The sequence below is a fragment of the Pleurodeles waltl genome, chromosome 10 (genome assembly GCF_031143425.1).
Source record: "Pleurodeles waltl isolate 20211129_DDA chromosome 10, aPleWal1.hap1.20221129, whole genome shotgun sequence".
Taxonomy (NCBI): Eukaryota; Metazoa; Chordata; class Amphibia; order Caudata; family Salamandridae; genus Pleurodeles; species Pleurodeles waltl.
In genome coordinates, this window is record NC_090449.1 from 130,032,221 (window position 1) to 130,052,605 (window position 20,385).

The following is a 20,385-nucleotide window of genomic DNA, read 5'->3' on the forward strand; positions in this document are numbered from 1 at the left end:
CCTGGCGGCCAAGACCTGGAACTCCCTCCCCACCAGCCTCAGAACCACCCAGGACCACTCCGCTTTCCGGAGACTCCTAAAAACCTGGCTATTCGAGCAGCAGTAACCCCCCCTTTCCCCTAGCGCCTTGAGACCCGCACGGGTGAGTAGCGCGCTTTATAAATGTTAATGATTTGATTTGATTTGTATTACCTTTTAACAAAGAGCCAGTCATTATCTACATCCACATTCACGTGCACGACAATATTGTGGGTTTGAAGGATGAGGGCTAACAGGGCGATGGAGGTATTGAAGAACTTTGGCAATAAGCCAATGACTTTTAAATTACATAGGTGAATAGAGGTATTTCTGGTTACAGTTGATCGTCGTGTCACTTGTTGAATTAAGTTATACATGAAGAATGCAAATCAAGTTTATGTAGCTTCTCCTGTTCCAACCCATGTTGTCAAGGAGTGCAGCATCATCTACTGACCATTAGCGTCAAGAAAGATAGGGAGAATCTTCTGAAGGAGTCTGGTACTCCATTTCTTCCACAGAAGCCAAAAGGAATATAAATCCATGTTTTTCTGCACCTTAATCTCTGCGTCAGGCTAAAAGGACATCACATTCAATGGAAATCGTTCAGGGTTTAAGAGAACATCCTACCTGCTATAAGTCTTTATAAAAATTAGACAGCCCAAAGGACCCATAATCAAAAGCTACGTTTATTGTTGCAAACATTATAGATTTCGAGAGAAAAAAACACAATGTGTAATGAACAGTGAAATTGAGCAATGTTTTTATAGATGAACATATTAGTCCGCATCAGCAGCGCAAGACATGTATATATGTTGTCTTATTCCCAACTTGCATATTACTTGTTAATTATTTTGTAATGGCTGGCAATACTGAAAAAGTCAAACAAATTGATGAATTATATTTAAATGCCTCTTTCGCGCCACGCAGTTCTTTGGATCGCAAAAAAGACTGAAGGTACTTCCCAAATTGATTGAGGGATGTAGGATTACAGAATGGGGGCTAGGTTAATGTGTTGGGCTAGGGACTGATAAACATCTGGGCTGAGGCAGGACATTTGATGGAATTCTCAGATATTATGGGTTTACACTAAATTCAGCCCAGTGCAACACCTTCCAGTAGGCAGTTGAAGTGTGTCCCTGTCTGGTGTTGTAGATTAAGGGGTTAGAATGGTTGCTGCAGGTTTCCAATTTTTACCGAAGGTGGGCCAACTTGGCTGTTCATCATTGTGAAACAGATTGTGATAATGTAACAATTAACAGTTGCCTCAAGCACGGAAGTCCCATATGGGTCGCTTGGGGTCGGAGCTGCGACCCCTGTCTTGCCACTTGTGACCCCTGGCACTACCTTTGCGACTTCTAGCCTCAGCAGTGGCAAAATCATTACCAGAAACATAAGGGTGGCTCCACATTCAAGATTAACTCGCCCTTTTTTCACTATACTAATATTGAGTAATATATAATAGTGAATAATATTCAAATATTCACGTTTAGTGGCAGTTACGTACAAGTGAGATATTGAGGTGTTATTTCATCTATGTGACCCAAGCACTTACATAAAACACCTCATGGGATAAAAAGGTTAAAGGCTTGTTGAGTTTTATAAAAAGAGATAGGCTGATTGTATGTCAGTCTGATCTGAGCGCATGCCACATTACATTGTTTATCATTACATTGTCTCTTGGTTACAAGTTACATCGGTTTTGTTGCCTGGTGAAGTACATCCTTACGGTTACTTGTTCTGATCACCTTTGAAACGCATCTTAGCTTAATGCACGTGCTTCAGATATCTGTGTGCAGTCAGCATTTTGCTGTTGCCTACACCAGTGAGGTAGTCATGTAGGGTTAGGCGTTCCCGTCACTGACTTCTGCTAGCAGTAATATTTAGCTCAAGTTTAATGTGCTTATTGCAAGATCCGTTTTACCCTGCAAGACACAGTTTCCAGTCTTGTAGGGGAGCTCTGATGTTGGCGTGACTGCTGCACAGATCTATTTGTAACCTGCTGGTACCGAGTTCAAGGGCTACTACGATGGACCGAGACTTATCCTAATGTGTAAATGTAAAAACTCATGCAGGTCGTCGATATGCATCTCTGTAGGACCTGTGCAGTTTTTCTTCCTTCTGAGATCAGGAAAATAAATGAGGACAGAGGCAAGCTGTAAATAGATTTGTCAAACACTGGCGTTCAAATATGATGACTTCTCTGAAAGTATAAACAAATACTCGAAAGTGTGCGTGTCTATCTCTCTGCCCGTCCAACTACAGATCACAAAAGGAGGAATCGAGTTTGGAAGGAGAACTTTACGTTCCTAGGATGAGCAGAATAAGAATCATCGGTACTGACAGCCAGTAATTACCAGCCCATTTGAAGCACTGCTGTCACCAGCTCAAGAAGATCCCATCTGTCACTGCTGGAAGGAACCTACTTCAAGTCAACAAAACTCTTCAATCTCCAATTCTCAAAAACTGCACCTTGAAGATTGATGCTATGTGGTCCAAGGGCAACTCTGGAATGGTCCAGTTACAGGAACTCCCTACCTTTCCTAATCTCTGAGGAGTGTTTACAAATCCACTTACTGACCCCTACTACTCACAGTGAGGATCTAATAAATATTCTAAACGGCACACATGAATGTGGCAACTTACTTGTATGCAGCTAAGCCTAAAGCCAGCCCCTCATAATATTGTAAACAAAACATAAAAATAACCGAGAAGAACAGCTGAGGTCAAGTCCAAAGGTCCTGTTACTTGTATGGAGTAATAAATCAAAATCTAGTTTTAACACTTATGGTACTGTGGGTGATCACATTAGTTTCAGCTGAACCTTGTAAAACGAGTACAGTTACTTCTTCTGAAACCAGGAAAGGTTGAGGTCAATTTTTTGTCATCTATGTGTACCCAGAGTCTTGATTTTTTTAAATGTCTTTATTGCCTTTACAATGCACATAAGTAACAGAACCACATTAAGTACACAGTAATAACACTCCGTCTCGGAGGAAAGAAGTCATGTACAGTTCAGTCATTGCTGTTCATAGCACCTTCTAATACAGCATGCACGTTTTCTGCACCCTCCTAAATGAGTCCATCATTGCAGGAGGGCCATCACACTTCATTTAAATGTTTCAGTTTACTGTACATTAGCCGTTGAGCATAGCAGCAGCTCTCCAACTAGAGGACCCCATACTATGTACATAGACAGATCATGATGAACAAAATAATACCACAATGATTTTAATTGTAATCCTCCCCACTTTCTCCCCCCACCCCAAAAAAACAGTGTGTGTGGGTCTTTGGGTATATTTGCAGTCTAATCACCCGTGTAGTACTCAATATAGTATTCCGAAGCCAACGACACCGGTATTGCTTAATTAGGGGGGTCTGTACCTGTACGTACCCAGCACCTCAAGTTCCCCTAACAGTAAATTGTGTCATGGGCCAAGTGAGAAGCCCCATCATCTCCGCCAGAGTATGGCAGTGCCAATGTTCTCAAGGTGGGCGTTAATCTGAGCGTGCTTCAAGCGTGTCCAAGTAGACATCCCAGCCACCCAACGGGTCCTCCCCATCATCTCTTTTGTAATCTTCTATGGATGCTAGCTTAGACTGCACCCATTTACACATGTCTGATTGCCATCAACGCAGTAAAGGTGCTGTGGTCGATTTTCCAGCCATGGTGATGCAGCGTTTAGTCAGAATCAGTTACAAATTATGGAATTGTAACAACCCCTTCATTTTTTTGGTAATATGCCCCACATCGAGCAGGCAGTGGATGGGTCCGGCGAGAACAAACAGCTGTTATCTTTGAGACAGCGTGCATGACCTGCACCCCAAAGAGATTTAATACCATGCTGTACCACACCATGTAGGGAAAATCTGCATTCACTGCACTAGGTAGATGTAATAAGTGCATCCAGAAACATCACCTGCCTGACCAATTGAAGGGACTGATGCCACTCTTTGCCCAGGATGTCCACTCCATTTGCTAATTTCCACCACTCTTGTAGCTTCACAGCCTCTCCAGCAGGCCACAACAGTAGCACGGCGTATAAGAGTGTGATGGTCTTAGTGAGTTTCCTTTCATCAGGACTGCCTCCAGCAGCACCCCGATAAGAGACCCCCCCCCCTCCAAGTCCTTCTCCGCATCACATGCCTGAGGACAGAATACAGGAGGAACTGGTCTGGATCCAGCCCTTGGTCCAGCGTCAGGGTCTTAAACTGGCAAAGTCCCTCTGTGCCCACATGTGCCCAGTACTCGATCCCTTCTTCCACTATGTACGGTACGCGCTCTTTAGTTTCACGCAATTAGGTGTCGACTTTGATAAATAGACTGGGTGCTTATGGCGTGGAGCTTGAGATGTTACAGATGTACCATCCGCAAACATGTAAGGCTGTTCACAATAGCACACCATCCAGGTTTCTGGGGGGAGTAGCATCTAAAAGTCTATTTAAAGGTGTTGTCCCAGTAGCTCATTCAGAATTCTCATGTATTAAAAGGACAGTGCCCCTGCCAACCACTCTCATAAGCCAATACATTTAGGCCACTGCATAGTAGAGCTCTTAGTAGAGGGCACTAAGACCTCCCTCTCCCAATGGGGCAAATAGATTACACATTGCCTGCCAGTTCCCTACATCAGGGCTGCAAAGAAATCAAGTAATCTGGGTAGCACCAGCATTTTGGCAATGGAAATTCTGCCCGTTGGTGACAGTGGCTGCCAAGTCCAAAAGGAAAGTGATCAACGGACCGAAGCTATCACCTTCTCCAGGTTCCCCTCCATAAGGTCATGTGTGGTGTGATAGATTTGCGCTCCCAAATATATGATGGAGTAAAACTTTCAGGTCAGCCCCATGTGTGGCAGTGCCTCTCCCTGGTCCTCAGGTATCAGAGTCAAAGGTAATAGGTAGGACCTGACCCAGTTAATATGGAGTCCTGAAATTCTCCCAAAATCGTCCAACATCTCCATTGCTCCCGGTAACACAGTGTGGTCTGCCTTTAATTAAATCAGTGTGTCATTCGCATATAGATATACAATCTGGGGACACCCCAAGGCCACGCTGCAGTGCACGGTCTCACAGTAGGCATGCCAAGGGCTCCATCGCCAGGGGAAACAAAAATGAAGATAGGGGGCATCCCTGGCTAGTGCTCCGCGCCACCAGAAACCGATTGGATATCACTTCCCCTGTGCATAACTGGACAACTGGCCCTGAGTACAGCAGTGACACGCGTCTCAGGAAGGGCTGTCTCAATCCCATATGTGTCATAATCACCATAAGGTAGGGCCACCTCAGGTGTTAAACGCCTTTTCTATGTCAAGGGAGGCAGACCAACCAAATGTCCCTGTGCACCTTGCCCAGTCCATAGTGTGGAACAACCATTGCAAATTAATGAACACGTTGCATCCATTTAGCTGGCTCTGCATGTAATATATCAAAATGAGATATAACGTGCACAGAGTCCAGGGGTTTACCAGAGGCTTAACAGAGGCTAAAGTAGATAATACTAATGCTCTCTTTTGTGGTTTTGTGGTCAAGCAGTTAGGCTTATCAGAGGGTAGTGCAAAGCACTTGTTGTACACACACAGACAATAGAAGAAGCACACACTAAATGACAACTCCAGACCAATGTTTTTTATATAGCAAAAATATATTTTCTTAATTTATTTTTAGAACCACAAGATTCAAGTTGCAGGTAAGTACTTCAATAGTTTCGTATTTCACATATGTATCAACAGTATTTTGTTTGAAATCGATAAGTTTTACAGTTTTTGAATTATTTGCAATAATTAGTTTTAAAAATGGACACAGTGCAATTTTCAGAAACAGTTCCTGGGGGGGGGGGAGAAATGTTAAATTTGCAGGTAAGTACAACACTTACAGTTTCAGTCTCCTGGTTTTAGGAAGTTCACCGGTTGGGGTGCAAGTTAACCCCAAACACCCACCACCAGCCGGCCAGGTGCAGAGGTCAAAGATGAGCAAATTTAACGTGGGCTCCTATGGAGAAAGGGGAACTCGGAATCAGGTCTGCCTGCAGGTCAGTACCCGCGGCTCGGAGGGCAGACCAGGCAGATGTAGGGGAGCACTGGAGGGGCCACAAGTAGGCACCAAACACACACCCTCAGCTGCAATGGTGCAGCCGGGAGCAGGGTGCAAACAGGTTTGAGCTTCCAATACTGGTCTATGAGGGGACCCCGGGGCTCATTCAGAGGCTGCAGGCGAGGTCCAATGGGGTGTCTCGGGCACACCACCAGGTAGACAGGGAGGAGGGGCGCCTGCTGAACGTTGCTGTACCAGAGATCGGGTTCTCCAAGGCCTGGGAGCTGTCGGTGCAGTGTGTCTTTAGGCGTCAGAAATCTTCATCCGGAGCTTCGCGGTCAGGGGGTCCTCGGGATTCCCTCTGCAGGTGTTGTCATGGAGGGGTGGAGAGGTTAACCCACGGTGGGCAGTTGATTGCAATCGCCTGAGGACTCTCTCTAGCTGGGTGGACGACCTGGACACGGGTCGTGGGCGTCGGGTGCCAGGTGCAGAGTGGTCAGGATTCACGCATTCGGAGTGAAGCTGGAGTCCTTGGTTGTTGTTTTTCTTGGACAGAGCCGCTGTCCTTAGGAGTTCTTGGCCCTTTTGGGTGCAGAACAGTCCTCTGGAGCTGAGCAGAGGTCCCTGGGCCCGCTAGAAATGTCCCTATTCTTCTGCAGGTTCTTTGAAGCAGGAGACAGGCTGGTAGGGCTGGGGCCAAAGCAGTTGTTGTCTTCCTCCTTCTCCACTGGGGGTTTCAGCTAAGCAGTCCTTCTTTTTGTCAGTTCATCAGTAATCCGGTGATCTGGGTTAAGGGAATCCGTTAAATACAAGATTTAGGGATGTTACAGGGGTCAGAGGGCAGTAGCCAATATCTACTGTCCCTGAGGGTGGCTACAACCTCCCTGTGTCCACTCCTTTTGAGTAGGGGGGCACATTCCTATCCTTATTGGTCCCTATCCTCTAAACCAAGATGGAGGATTCTGCAGGGATGGGGATCACTTCCTTGTTTTTGTTAAGTTTCCCGCCGAACTGGCTGGCAAAAGTGGGGCTTTGTTCGGGAAGGGGGGGGGCATCTCGACTAGCTGTACTGCCCTGTGGCACTGTAACACGAGGCCTGAGCCTTTGAGGCTCACCGCCAGGTGTTAGAGTTCCTGCCCGGGGGATGTGTGAAGCACCTCCACCCAGAGCAGGCTTTGTTTCTGGCCTCAGAAAACACAAAGGCCCTCACCCCATGGGGTCAGAAACTTGTCTGCGAGTGGCAGGCTGGCACAGTCCAGTCAGTCCTACCCTAGAGGATTAGGTAGAATACAGGGGGCATCTTTAAGATGCTTTCTTTGTGCATTTTTAAATAAATCCCACACTGGCATCAGTGGGGGTTTATTGTGCTGAGATTTTTTGATACCAAACTTTCCAGTATTCAGTGAAGCCATTATGGAACTGTGGAGTCCTTAATGACATAACCCCAGACCATATACTTAATAATATGGCCACATTGCACTTACAATGGCTAAGAATGGACTTAAACACCGTAGGGGCATATTGCTACTGCAGCTATGCCCTCACCTGTGGTATACTGCACCATGCCTTGGGGCTGGAAGGCCTGCTATAGGGATGACTTACTGTGCCACAGGCAGTGTTTTGTGGGCATGGCACCCTGAGGGGGATGCCATGTCGACTTTGCCTTTTCTTTTTTCTCCTCACCAACACACACAGTCTGCAATAGCAGTGTGCATGTGTTAGGTGAGGGGGTCCCTTAGGGTGGCACAAGACATGCCTCAGCCCTTAGGGACCCTCCCTGGTCACAGGGCCCTTGGTACCACTGGTACATTTTACAAGGGACTTGTCCGTGTGCCAACTGGGGAAACAATGGTACATATTTAAGGAAAGAACACTGTGCTGGGGCCTGGTTAGCAGGATCCCAGCACACTCTGTCAAGTCAGCATCAATATCAGGCAAAAGGTGAGGGGGTGCGGGGGTAACTGCAACAAGTGCCAGGTTCCTAAACAGGTATAAAACCATTTTGGTCTGAAAGCACTCAAGAGGAGGCCACCTTGATCAGGCGATTGGCTTGGACTTTGCTATGGATCTTGTCGTTGAGATTTAAAAGGGAAAGATCTTTCCATATAGCTAACAGGAGCTCATGCTTACTGTGATCAGTCCCTCCCTAGCTGGCCGATACGGTCCTCTACCACAAGCACTAATTTATTCAGGGCCTTACGCATGCCATACACTGTCTTCAGGCATGACCACTTTCAAAGCCTCCCATTCAACCATGGAGTCTGAGGCCGTCCCCTCATTGTCTAGGGAATAGTGGTTTATGACTTCACCAATCTGGATACTGAAACCCGCATCAAGAGCAGCAGTGGGCAGGCACCAGGTAGGAATCTTTTGTGTAGCCCTGCCCCAACCAAGTGAGACCAGTAAGGGGTTGTGGTCCTAAATGGTATGTCCCAGATACTCCGCACAGGAGCACTGTGTGATCAATGCTGGAGGGCCAGCATTTGCACTGTGGAGTAGTGAAAGAACACTGTCAAAGTGGCGTAAAGGTCTCCAAAGCTCCCCCTCCCGCATGTCATGGGCCCAGGTGTTGAAATGCTGTGAGACAGTGCAGGATTGTGCCCTGGTAGACGAGGTGTGGATCTGTCTGCTGTCAGATCAGATGTCCAGTCGAAATCCCCACACCAGAGTGGGGTCCTCTGGTTCTGCTAGCAGGGCAGGTGTCAGGATTGTAAAGAAGGCCGCCTGCCCCTTGGTCAGTGCATATACCGCCACTACTGTCAGCTGCAGCCAATAAAGCATTCCTCCCACCACTGTGAAGCTGCACTCTGGATTTATCATCATGTCACTGTAAACTGCTCTCCCGGAGCCACCTACACCAGTACTCCCCATGCATAGCTTGAGTAGGTTGTCCTGTACACCCGACCCTGCCATCGTCTACTCAGCCTGGTGAGTTCCAGCGAAGTGAGGTGCGTTTCTAAGTAGGTATGTAAAGTGTACCTGGCGCCTCCGCAGGTAAGCATAGATCCGGTGTCACATTCCACATGCGCAGACGATATTGTTGCAACACCATAAGCGAGTAAACCTACATCCTCAGGGCGACCTAGGGAGTAGTGTCAGCTCATACATCCACACATGCGGGTACCCAAATTTAAAGAGAACCCCAAAGTCCTTTCCCCAGGCCGTTGTGTAACAGTTTAAAGTCCGGCAACAACCCTTACAGTGTGTGTAATGCATGTAGAAAAAAAAAGTCCCGTGGATGGTGTGGGGTGATTCGTGGCAGCCACAGTGTGTAGCAAAAGAACCCTGTGTGTCCCTTGACCCCTTGCTCAGAGTGCGACCTAAGCCTCTCTGCCACCTCAGTACAACAAAGTCACTTCCGTGCACTCCCAAGCAGACACAACACCAACAACTGCAACATTGACATAACCAGCCCAAATCGAGGAAAAAGGATATAGAAAACAGAAAGTCTTTAGAAATCAGCCGTCATCGGGGTGACTTTGGGCCACCTGCAATGTTTCTGGGATCTCGGCTGGTATGGAGCCACGTAAGGAGAGCATCTGTGAAGCCTCCAGGGTGCCAGCCTTGGTGCCAGAACCAGGAGACCCCACTCGCACCAGTATAGCCACCTCCTGGGCTCTCTCTTGCCCTTGTTCTTGAGAAGGGCAAGAGCGGATTTTGTGAGTCACCCAGCTTCTGTTTCGTGGCCTAGTCCAACCTCCCTCGGGGTCCAGGTGGTCTTTAGGGGGGTGCTCTCCCTTGGATTCCTGCCAGTCCTATGCCTCTTGGGTCGTTTGGAAGATTAATGCGAGCCTCCAGTCAGACCGTGGTCAGCAGGGCTGCAGCCATCACTGGCCGCGATATGCGTCGCAGTCAGCCCAGCTCCGGGACATCTCCTATGCGGATGGATGGGCTCCTGATTGCGCGAGATCTCAGGATTATTGTGGCATTGGGACGGAGCTCATTTCTATGCAACTCCTCCCGTCACCATCTTGGCCATCCCCTCTTACCCCACCCCCCTCGGGTCTTGAGATAGTGCTGCAGGTTGGGAGGTGTTTCACTTGGGGGGCGTTCGGATATTGTTCTAAATACAGACTTGTGTTTTCCTAGACATGATTTAAACATAAACTGTTATCACAACCACGGAGTATTTTTATCTACAGGCTTATGAGCTCATACATCTCCAGTTGGTTGTCACTTTATAAATCTCTTCTGAGTAAACTGTCCCTGATACTTAGGGTGATTCAAGAATGTGTCTACCTAGTTTTCTTAGCCAGCACCCACAGTTTTTTCAAAGTTTCTATGATCGTTACTTTACTTTCTACATTACGTCTGGGACCAAGCATTGAATCATTATAGGTAAAAAACAGTTTGATTTGGCCTCTTAGAGTTGCAAGCTGGCATCTGTTTGCAAAAGACCAGAATCTCATTCAGATCAAGTTGCATGAATCTGTAATGTATTTAGCTATGTTGAAATGTTCTCTCTGTACACACATTGTATTTTTATTCTTAACGCCAGTTTCTGCTTCCAGTGCACATTGTACTCACTTACCCTTGTCTATGCATACTGACTCAATCTGTTGGCCTCTTTCTATCTGGTTCACCCCAAAGGTCAGATAGGCTGTCAGAGGAGTCCTAATTAACATGCATTAGTCATTCATGAGTAACACAGCAGTCTTCCTTCCCCCTGCATGCAATCATTCAAAAGTAATACAACGCGCTGTTTTTGCTCTGCTCACTTCTGTGACAACATATCTTTTAAGGCCACATCTTCCATTAACTATCAGCATGGTTACAGACATTACATATGTCATGTATAGCCTTATTTGACGTTATGTAGTGCCTAATGAGGTAGCGTTCCACTAACTCTTTATTGACATGACCCCATTTCACTTTAGTGAGCACTGAATGACAGTGTTTTGACATCACTACCTCTATTTTCAATCTTATGACGTTACTTATGGAGTCTAATTGCTTCTTCCAGTCTTAACTGGTGACCCTATTAGAGCCTTCTGCTCACCTCACCGGCTACTGAGCTAACGGTTTCTGTGTAATATTCACACTCATTACTGGAATAATGAGCGGTTGTAAATGTTCTCCTTAACGCCTAAAATATCGTGCTGTCGCACATCATGCTTCAAATCTGATGACAATTTCAACCTTTATGTATCAGACGAATAATAATTGAATAACGTGCATTTAGTTTGTAGTTTGGTTGAACGTGTTTAATCATACATGAATATGTTGCATATTGAGAATTAGTATACTGAGAGCTTATACCCTAGACCAAAAGGTTTTAAACATTGGTTTCTCCAACACTCGCTTTTTCATATATTCACATGCAGGAATTATTCCCATAGATAAGTAGGTTTTGTGGGGAATTTGCCTTTTTTCTCTGGTCACCCCAGATTTTTCACCTTTTGTTGGACCCTATATTTTTCTTGTTTTAGAACTCTGCAATCTTTATGTCTACTCTTCAGTAGTAACATGCCTGTGCTTCACCTTTAAACATGGTACACCTGGCATATTAATTGGCATATTCAGCTTTCCTATAAGTCCCTAGTATTTGGTGCGAAGTGTATCCAGGGACTGCAGCTTAAGTGCCACCTGTGGACTGCAGTACCTATTGTACCATCCACTACAGCAGCAGTGCAAACATAACTTCAGCACTGCCATTGCAGCCTGGCTGTAGAAGTGTAAAAACTGCAATTTAACCTGTTAAAGAAAACCTGTATCACTTTTAAATAGTAAGTCACCACTATGTATGCCTTGAAGCCCATTTAAAAGGAAGGACGTTGAAATTTAATGTTAGCATGCCATTAAAGTGACCAGTTTCCAAATGCTATTTTTCACAGTATCAGGCCTAGCTGTCCTGTGTAAAAAAAAAAAACGGTTTAAATTTCTACTACAGTATCTCAGGAATGGGTCGAGCTAGAGAAATAATTAGTTATTAAAAATACAGTTAAGTGATGAAGGCAGATTTGTAATAAATATTAATAGAAAAGTAACTTTTAGAAAGTTACTTTTTCCCTTCCTGAAGTACCTGGAGGCTAATTTCTAATTGCTCTCCAACCTCTTCCGGCCAGTGATTAGCATTGCAACAGGTGTACACACAATAGGTCACTGTGATTGGCAGGTCAACACAAATAAGCAGGCATGACTCCTTTGAGCTCAGCAGAAGGGTGGAAGCTGTGAGCATCCTTTTTGACATTAGTGTCAAATCCTGCATGGCATGTCTGCTTGTCCTGGGGTGCACATGAAAAGAAGGGAACAGGATGCCAAGACATTTCTAATGAATGCACTGTCTAGTTGCTGAAGGAACTTATTTTTGTACTTCAAGACTTGTGTCTCTAGGTTTTATATATAACACACTAGGGCACACTTGAAAGGAAGGGAACTGGATGGCAAGACAGTTCTTGTGTTTCCACTATCTTCATGTTGAAGAATTCCTCTTTTGTCCCACCAGACATCTGCATCTGGGTTTGTTGTTGGTACAGTAGCTGCCTTAAACTAGAGTTTGGTGTTACATGTGGGAGGACACTAGGATTACCAAGGTACATTCCTCACACACACCCACCCACCCCTCAGAGCCCACGTTTAGTATGGCTGTAAACGTTTGCCATCTTACAAATGATGTTGGTCCTTGAAACTTTTATCCCATTGGTTAGGACGTGCCCAGGAGTCATTCCCACCACCTAGCTAGTGCCAGACATAAATGTGGAATAACAAAACAATAAACTTCAGAAGACTTTCTGGACCCAAGGAAGAAAAAAGGGGTACTAGACCTGCTGTCTGTGACATGGGAGGAGTCCTGGAGGACTGGACCTGCTTTCTCTTGTACCCAGGGAAAAGGAGTGGACTCCAAGGGCTATAGACTTACCTCCTGTGAAACTTACAGAGATACAACAAAAAAACAAGTGGCTTTTCCTGCAACTGTCCAGCAGACCAGTGGCAAGTAGACCCTGCAGTTGGCTTCTGTATGGCACCGTTTGAATCTCTAAGATCCTTCCATGAAGTGTTGGGGAGGCTTTAGAAGTGTACTCCTCTGGTGGATTTGGACTTAAAAGGACTAAGTAAGAAGGTAAAATCTTGGACCAGGATGAATCTGCTTGGTTTACAGGACTTGATCTCCACCATGATCAGTCTCAAATTGTGCCTTGGTCCCGGTCTACTGCAACCATTGACTGTCATTGGCAGTTTGTGCTTTTTGGCAGCATTTCTACTTAAAACTGTAAAAATCCATATCTCTGGTTCCCGTTATTGGATTTTTGCTGCTTTGGTGTCATTTTGTTAATTAAATTTTACACCCAAGCAGTGAAGCTAAACACTCTTGTGGGATCACCCACGATGTGACTGGCATTGTCACCAGCCAGTGGCTGATGAGTCTTGTGCCAGAAAATCCATTACCTGAAGGAGACTAGCCAAAATCCCACAACATTAGTGTAATATGTATGTTTTTTTTAAGTAACAGGCTTTGGTTTACACCAGAAGGGTTGGGCTATGGAAGCCAATAATTTGCATTGCCAAGAGCTGACCTATTGATTCTTACTGATAGGAGGAAAACACACGTATGTCCACTGAAAAGCTTTTTCAGAGTCTCATTGTTATAAAATCACCAGTTTACATTGTACTAGCATTGCAATTTTGTTTGTATATACTAGCACTTCGCGACCCTTGCTAATTATTGCATCCAAATATGTGATGACATTACTAAAGCTAGCCATGAACAGTAGTTTAAGCTTTATAGTACCCAAGTGTGTGCTTATCTTTGGTTATAAAGTCAGTCTGCTGGCAATTGAGAGCATGGTCTTCTATGCCATTTGACGTGTCCACATGTCGGTATAGGTAGCACAACCTGAATCTCTGATCTTCATATGCTACAGTCTGCCCGTTACACATCTTCAAATATGAAACCCCATGCTACTGACAAACTAGTGATGTTCTGATAAAGGCGTAGCACTTTGTCCTGCCCAGATTTCACATGTTTGCCCCGTTGACTTACAGCTGACCAGCCAGCCTTCTTTTAAGCCTCAGTCTGCCAGGCAGCACATCTGTCTGGCTTGCTAAAGACATCTTGAGGACATTCAGAAAGTTGACATAGGAATGCATTCTGCTAGTTGCTTGCCATTGCCTTTGTGGTTTTTAACTCACATTTTCTTGCTTTCCATTTGCTGGCTATTTTTCTTAGGCTGGTAAGCTTGAGTTTGCACCTTCCCTTGCCAAAACCCCATTTACAGTATGTTTCAGAGCCCTCCCTTCCTGTAAACAGGCCTGCAAATCGTGTTCTTATCTCGTCACATTTGCTGTTCATTCAGAGACCAAGGTCAAATGTCAGGGACTGTCTTCTGAGGGCACATGTTTACTTTTCTTTCTCTGACTTGAAAGTGAGAAGATTTATGTGACAATCTTGCTGGATACTGGGGGGGTGGTAAAGAGTTTTTTTCTAGCACACAATATTATTTAAATGAATTGGAGTATTTCAGAATATCTCAGTATTAGGAACACAATGAAGCACCCTTTTTGTTATTTCTGAAATGTGCTTGAAACAATACTTTAATATGATCAAAACAAAGAATTACACTAGGTGATGTAATATCCACATATTTTTGACTCTGCACTGTATAGTTTTATTAGTAAAACTGTATGTCTGTGCAAATATAATAGTCATTTCAATTGAAATTGTTTGTCTGTAGTTGCTGTGTACTAAACACCATAAATACTCCACTCTACTCTACACCACTGCACTCTATTCTGCACCACTCCACTTTACACCGCTCCATGTCACTCCACTCTACGCCACTGCACACTATGCCTCTCTCCTCACCCGTACCACTCTACTCCATTCAAGTTCCCTCTTTGCCAAACTACTCTTCGCCACTCCAGTCTAGGTCACACTAATCTACTCTGCACAACTCCACTCTGCGCCACTGTACTCTATGCACTCTGCAACACTGCACTCAGTGCACTGTATGCCAATACACTCCATTCCAATCCACTTTACATTGTAACACTCAGCTCTTTGCCCCTTCACTGTACGCCAATCCACTGTACGCCACTCTAATCTGCTCTGCACCACTGCACTCTACATTGCTTTACTCTTCACCATTACACTCTGCCACTCTACTCTAGCCTGCACCACTCCACGCCAGTTCACACTACTCTGAAACAATGTACTCTACACCACTGCACTATATGCCACTCTGCTCCATGCCACTCCTCTGTATACCACTCTACTCTTAACCACTGCACTCTGTACCAATGCACTCTACAAAACTGCGCTCTATGCCACTGAACTCTATGCTACTCTACTCTGCGCTACTCTGCAACACAGCACTCTGCGCCACTATATTCTATTTTGCACCACCCCATGCTGCTCTTCACCACTCTACACCACTGCACTCTATGCCACTCGACTCTACTCTTCACTCGACACCATTGCACTCTATGCCACTCAACTCTAGTCTGCTCCACTGCCCTCTGCAGCACTCAGCTCTATGCCACTCCACTCAGCACCATTCTGCGCCACTCTACTGTATGCCACTGCACACACACTACTCCACTACACTCTATACCAGAGCCCGGTACAACAGTCCACTCTCCTCTGTGCCACTCCAGTGTATACCACTCTACGTGACTCCACACTATGCCACTCCAATACACGACACTGCCACTCTTCTCTATAACACTCTACTCCACTCTTCACCGTTCCACTTTATACCATTCAATGCCACTCTCCTCTATGTCATTTACTGTTAGCCATGATGAACAGCAGCCATGCTGGTGTACATCATAGCTAAAATACATTGGCAAAGCCAGTAGCCTTTAAGTAAGCAAGGCCTATTGGCTTGCCAGTGCTTGTTCTCTAATATTCCCAAAACTTGGCTCTGTTTCAACTCTTTTACCTAAGAACATTCCTTATAAGTCTTCTCTTCCCTTTCATCAGTCTCTTTCTTGCTTTCAGTGTTTAAAACTTACTTAAATCCACTCCCATAGAAGGTCTGAATCTTTACTCTTACTAACTCTGCTGACGGAGAACCTGTGTTAAGTAGTCTCAGAGTCACAGCAGACTGTTTTGAACACTATTTCTTAAGATCATACCCAAGTACACTAGTACTCATTGGGCGCATAAAATAAACATTTCAGAACATCCTGCAACAAAACCCACATGTTCTGGCATTTTTTCGGTATTTTTCGTTCTTTAAATTTTGCCATGTTTGACCTTTGGAAATTGCCCTGAGGACATTTGTGGGGTTGCCTTCTTAGCTGCCAAATCGAATATTTCAGTAGGTAAAGTAACGGGAGTAACCACACACACCATGGCTTAAGATTTAACGGTTCGACTCCTTGGCATTGTCTTTTCAACAACCATTGAGATACAGTATTGGCCTATATATATATATATATACATACATACATATACACAGTAGCTACGCCATCTCCTATTTTTATTGGGACTTGGTCCCTGCTTTCGGGGTTTTGGGGATGGCAAGCTTGGGAGTCCAGTACTGGTTGATTGGCATAACACAAGTTTAATAAATACGTTGCTTATTTGTTGGTCTTGAGTTACGGTGACTTCTTTCAGTAAAGGGTCTTTTCCATGGATGATCATGCTTGTGACTTAAGGCATTCTCTGGGGCACTCTCGTCATCTCGTCTCCCAGGGAACTGCTCATATGAAGTGGGCCTAACCAATATTTGGTGGTCCTGGCTCCTTCGACTAGTGATATTATTTACCAACTCAAAGGCAGTCTTTGAAGTGACTTTTCAAGGTTAGTAGGCTGTGTGGATCCATGGGATTATACATGTGCAAAAGTAACAGGTTATTTTCTTCTGTTGCAGATGAAGGGCTGTGGGATATGTTCATTAAGGACATCCCCCAGGGGGCTACATCCTATACTGTTGGCTTGGACAACCTGAGGCCTGGAGTGAACTACGAATTCCGTGTGGTGGCCGTTAATGAGTTTGGTTTTGGAGAACCAAGTGTTGCATCTGCTGCAGTGTCAGGTAAAAACCGATCCAAAGTCCTGACCACCCACCCACCTACCCACCACTCCCTAATATGGCCTTCATTACGGGGTCATGCAAAATCCTTATTGATGTGAATTCTCATTTATGTCACAATAGGGATTCATTAAGACTCAGCTGCCAATTGCGCACCCTGTTTGCCAGCACGTTTTTGCCTGGTTAAGAGTGCCACAAATACTGAGGGCAAACTATGCAAAACGTAGTTTATGCCCCTCAGAACCAGGGACAAAATGTGGATGTTGCCCACTGTTCTGCACTTTAAAACTAGAAATGGTGCGCAGATTGTGCAGTCAGTACATATTATACCCCTCGGTGTCACTGTTTATCGGGTGGAAAATTTCCAGCTGTCTGTGCACCTCACACAGAGAGAGTCAATATGCTGTATGTTCTATGGGGTTGTTTTCAGGGAGAAGAAACCTCAGTAAAGAAATAATAATTAGGACGCTTTAAGGAAACTAACTCTTTCTTCATATTGCTGGTCCTCCTCAGAGCTTAAAAGGGTGCCTCCACTGTTAGCTGGCGACCCTTTCACTCCACACATACTGTTTCTTAACAGATGCTTTTTCGTGTACGTTGTGCTGTCTTTCATCGGGACGTAATCATCGACACTCACTTATTAGTGTAAAAGGCCATTTATTAGGACAGGATTGCAAACATAACATTGATATACACTGTAACTTCAATTTATCAACCCTTCAAACCCCCCCCCCCCTTGAACTTCCCCCCATCATTCCTTATTTTTTCATTCCTCCAATCTTGCCTCCGTTCCAGCACCAACATACATTCCCCCACAAATCGCTTTTTTCCTTATGTCCCCTTCCTGCCTCAGGCACCCCCCACTCTGTCATCCTTCACCTGTTTCTTCTTCTCCCCCTGGAAGGGTGGCCTAGCCTGCATCCGACTCTCCACCCTCCCCCATCTACTGCTACCCAGCACAAACCCCTTGGGTGTTTTGCTCCCCCACCAGTGAACCCACAGCAACTTCAATCCTTAAGCAGTTTCTCTCATCCTGTCCTGTTCCCCCAACCAACCCCCCAAAATCTAACGCAGTTCCATAATGCAATATGCATTACCCATCTCAGAAAGGTGCACCCCGTGATCCTTGAAGAGCACTTCTTCTTCCTCCTTAATGCCTTCATGTTTCAGCACTTTTATGTTATGAGCCCCAACCGAAAGCCCTCATAGTCCGATTGAGCTTCCTTCGAGCCCTCTCAAGAGCTTTGTGCTTCATTGCCCCTCTCCATATTCTTTTGGGCACAAATTAGTCCATATATCACAAGTTCCATGCATGTCCTGGCGCAGCAACTTTATGTCCTGTTGCATGTGTTGCAATAGGGTGAGCCCAGAGAGCCGTACCAGGTCATTCTCCCCCAGGTGTCATACCAAAATGTCCGGACACCCCACGTTCGCCTCAGAGATGCTAAACAGAAAGCAAGTTACCCTAACCCATGCCGCTCCTTCTCCACCACAAAACCTTGTGGCGGCTACTCAGCAGTCCCAGAGAACGTCTGTAAATTTGCCTCTCTGCATATTTCGCCGCCCAATGTATAAATGAATGCCCGATCAGCCATGTGACCACTTTCAATTTATCGGCCTGCTTACGCAACCTGCAAAGAAACACAATAGTTTAATGGCAGACCAGGATGCTCCCCCTTCTAGCTACCTTGCTCTTATACCTACATTCCTGTCTCTCACAGCTCATGCCCTCACATAACGTTCCCAGCCTTTGGACCGCCACCACCCAATGCGCCTGATCTGAGCCCAATCCCAGCCTAATCTGGCTGCCGCTGTGGCTGCCCCAATCTGAAAGGAAGGGGTACCAAATCGATTGGCCTGCCACCCAACCCTATGCAATGTCATCCTCAAGACCGACAGCAACTGAAACGCTGTAAGTTTTTGTCCATTCACGTGACACAAAAAAGCCTCCCCTCACGTCACTCTGTGTGTCCTGAAACTGTCCCATTCAGTTACCGGAGATAGTGCTGCAACGCCCCCTCTGCTCAACCATACCCATCTTTCCTTGCCCAATAGATCTGTTTTTGACGGTCGAAGCCATAAGCCCCAGCGTTCGCCAAGCAAGCTGACCTCCCCTTTCTTCACGATAACAGACTTCCAAACACCCAGCAACTCCAACACTCGGAAAGCCCTAATAACATACATTTCCTGCATAACCTGAACTGTGCCAATCCATGTGCATCCACACAACATACTGGCAATACGTGCAACAGTTCAAGCAGCAGTTCGAACGTAATAGTCTCTTCTCTCTGTGCCATACCCCAGTCTTTCCTTCCCCCAACCTTTCAACATTTTCCACAATATCTTCTCTTGCAAGATTGCAACTAAAAAACAACTTCCGGTAGAAAGACACACCTGCCAACTTGCCCCCAATAGTAGCGGGCGAGAAACCTTTTCCAGTCAATAACAAAACGAACTCAACCCTCGTGTCTCCAGAGTGCGAATATTTAGCAACCAAAATTTCCCGTCACAGCCTTCAAAATTCTGGAACTCCAGCCATGGCAGGCGGTAACTCCTCTGCGTGGATTCGGCCAATGACCTCTCGGCCAGCCTAATGACCATCACGCCCCCCACTCCCAAATGTCTGCCAGACCCGCTGTCTCGCATTCGTCCGGGGCCAAGCTGCAAAAACGTTGCCACTGTGAGCGCTACAGGGAATCTGCAATGGAATTGTTCACCCCTGGAATGTGTGCTGCCTTAAAATATTATATTCTGAGTTCAGCATCGAAGCATGAAACTCTGCAGCAGGCCTTGCCCTCTGTCTGTTCGCCAAATTACTACTGTCATATTGTCCACATGCAAAAACGTATGGTTCGATTGCCCATGTCATCTCTCCACACTGTTAAAGCCACGAGCAGTGGAAAGAATTCCAAGAACACAATACTCCTGCGTGTGCCAGCCGATGTTCCGGCCATGCTTTTGCGCTCCACCATCCGTTCCCGAAAAGGCCAAACCCAGCGGCCCCTGCCGCATCCAAAAATATCTGCATCTGCCATACAGTATTCTCTTCCTTAAAGGCCATTGACATGTCCTAGAAACCGTGTTATAAACGTTTCCCACACCCGTATGTCCTCCCTCAGGTCCCCTGTGATGTGGAAGGTATGCACCCGGCATCGCAAGTCCCATGCGCTTACAAAATGTCTTGCTCCCTCGAACCAACCATGCAAAATTGACAAAACCCAATAGCTGTTGTACCATGTGCAATTCAATTTAATGCAACAACTTGATCTGCCGCAAAAAGTTCTGAATCTCTTCTACCTTGCCTCGTGGCAGTCTTGCCGTAAAAGCCACCGTGTCCAGCTCAATTCCTAAAAATGTCAGTAAA

General features: G+C 45.7%; 1 protein-coding gene across 1 annotated transcript in view; it reads left to right on the plus strand.

Annotated features, from left to right (window-relative positions):
- SDK1 (sidekick cell adhesion molecule 1) overlaps nt 1-20,385 on the plus strand; it is a 2,061,301-nt gene that overhangs the window by 1,953,608 nt on the left and 87,308 nt on the right. Inside the window, exon 41 of the mRNA XM_069209963.1 lies at nt 16,860-17,024. Coding sequence (XP_069066064.1) covers nt 16,860-17,024 — 165 coding nt within the window. The remainder of the gene's footprint in view (nt 1-16,859; nt 17,025-20,385) is intronic.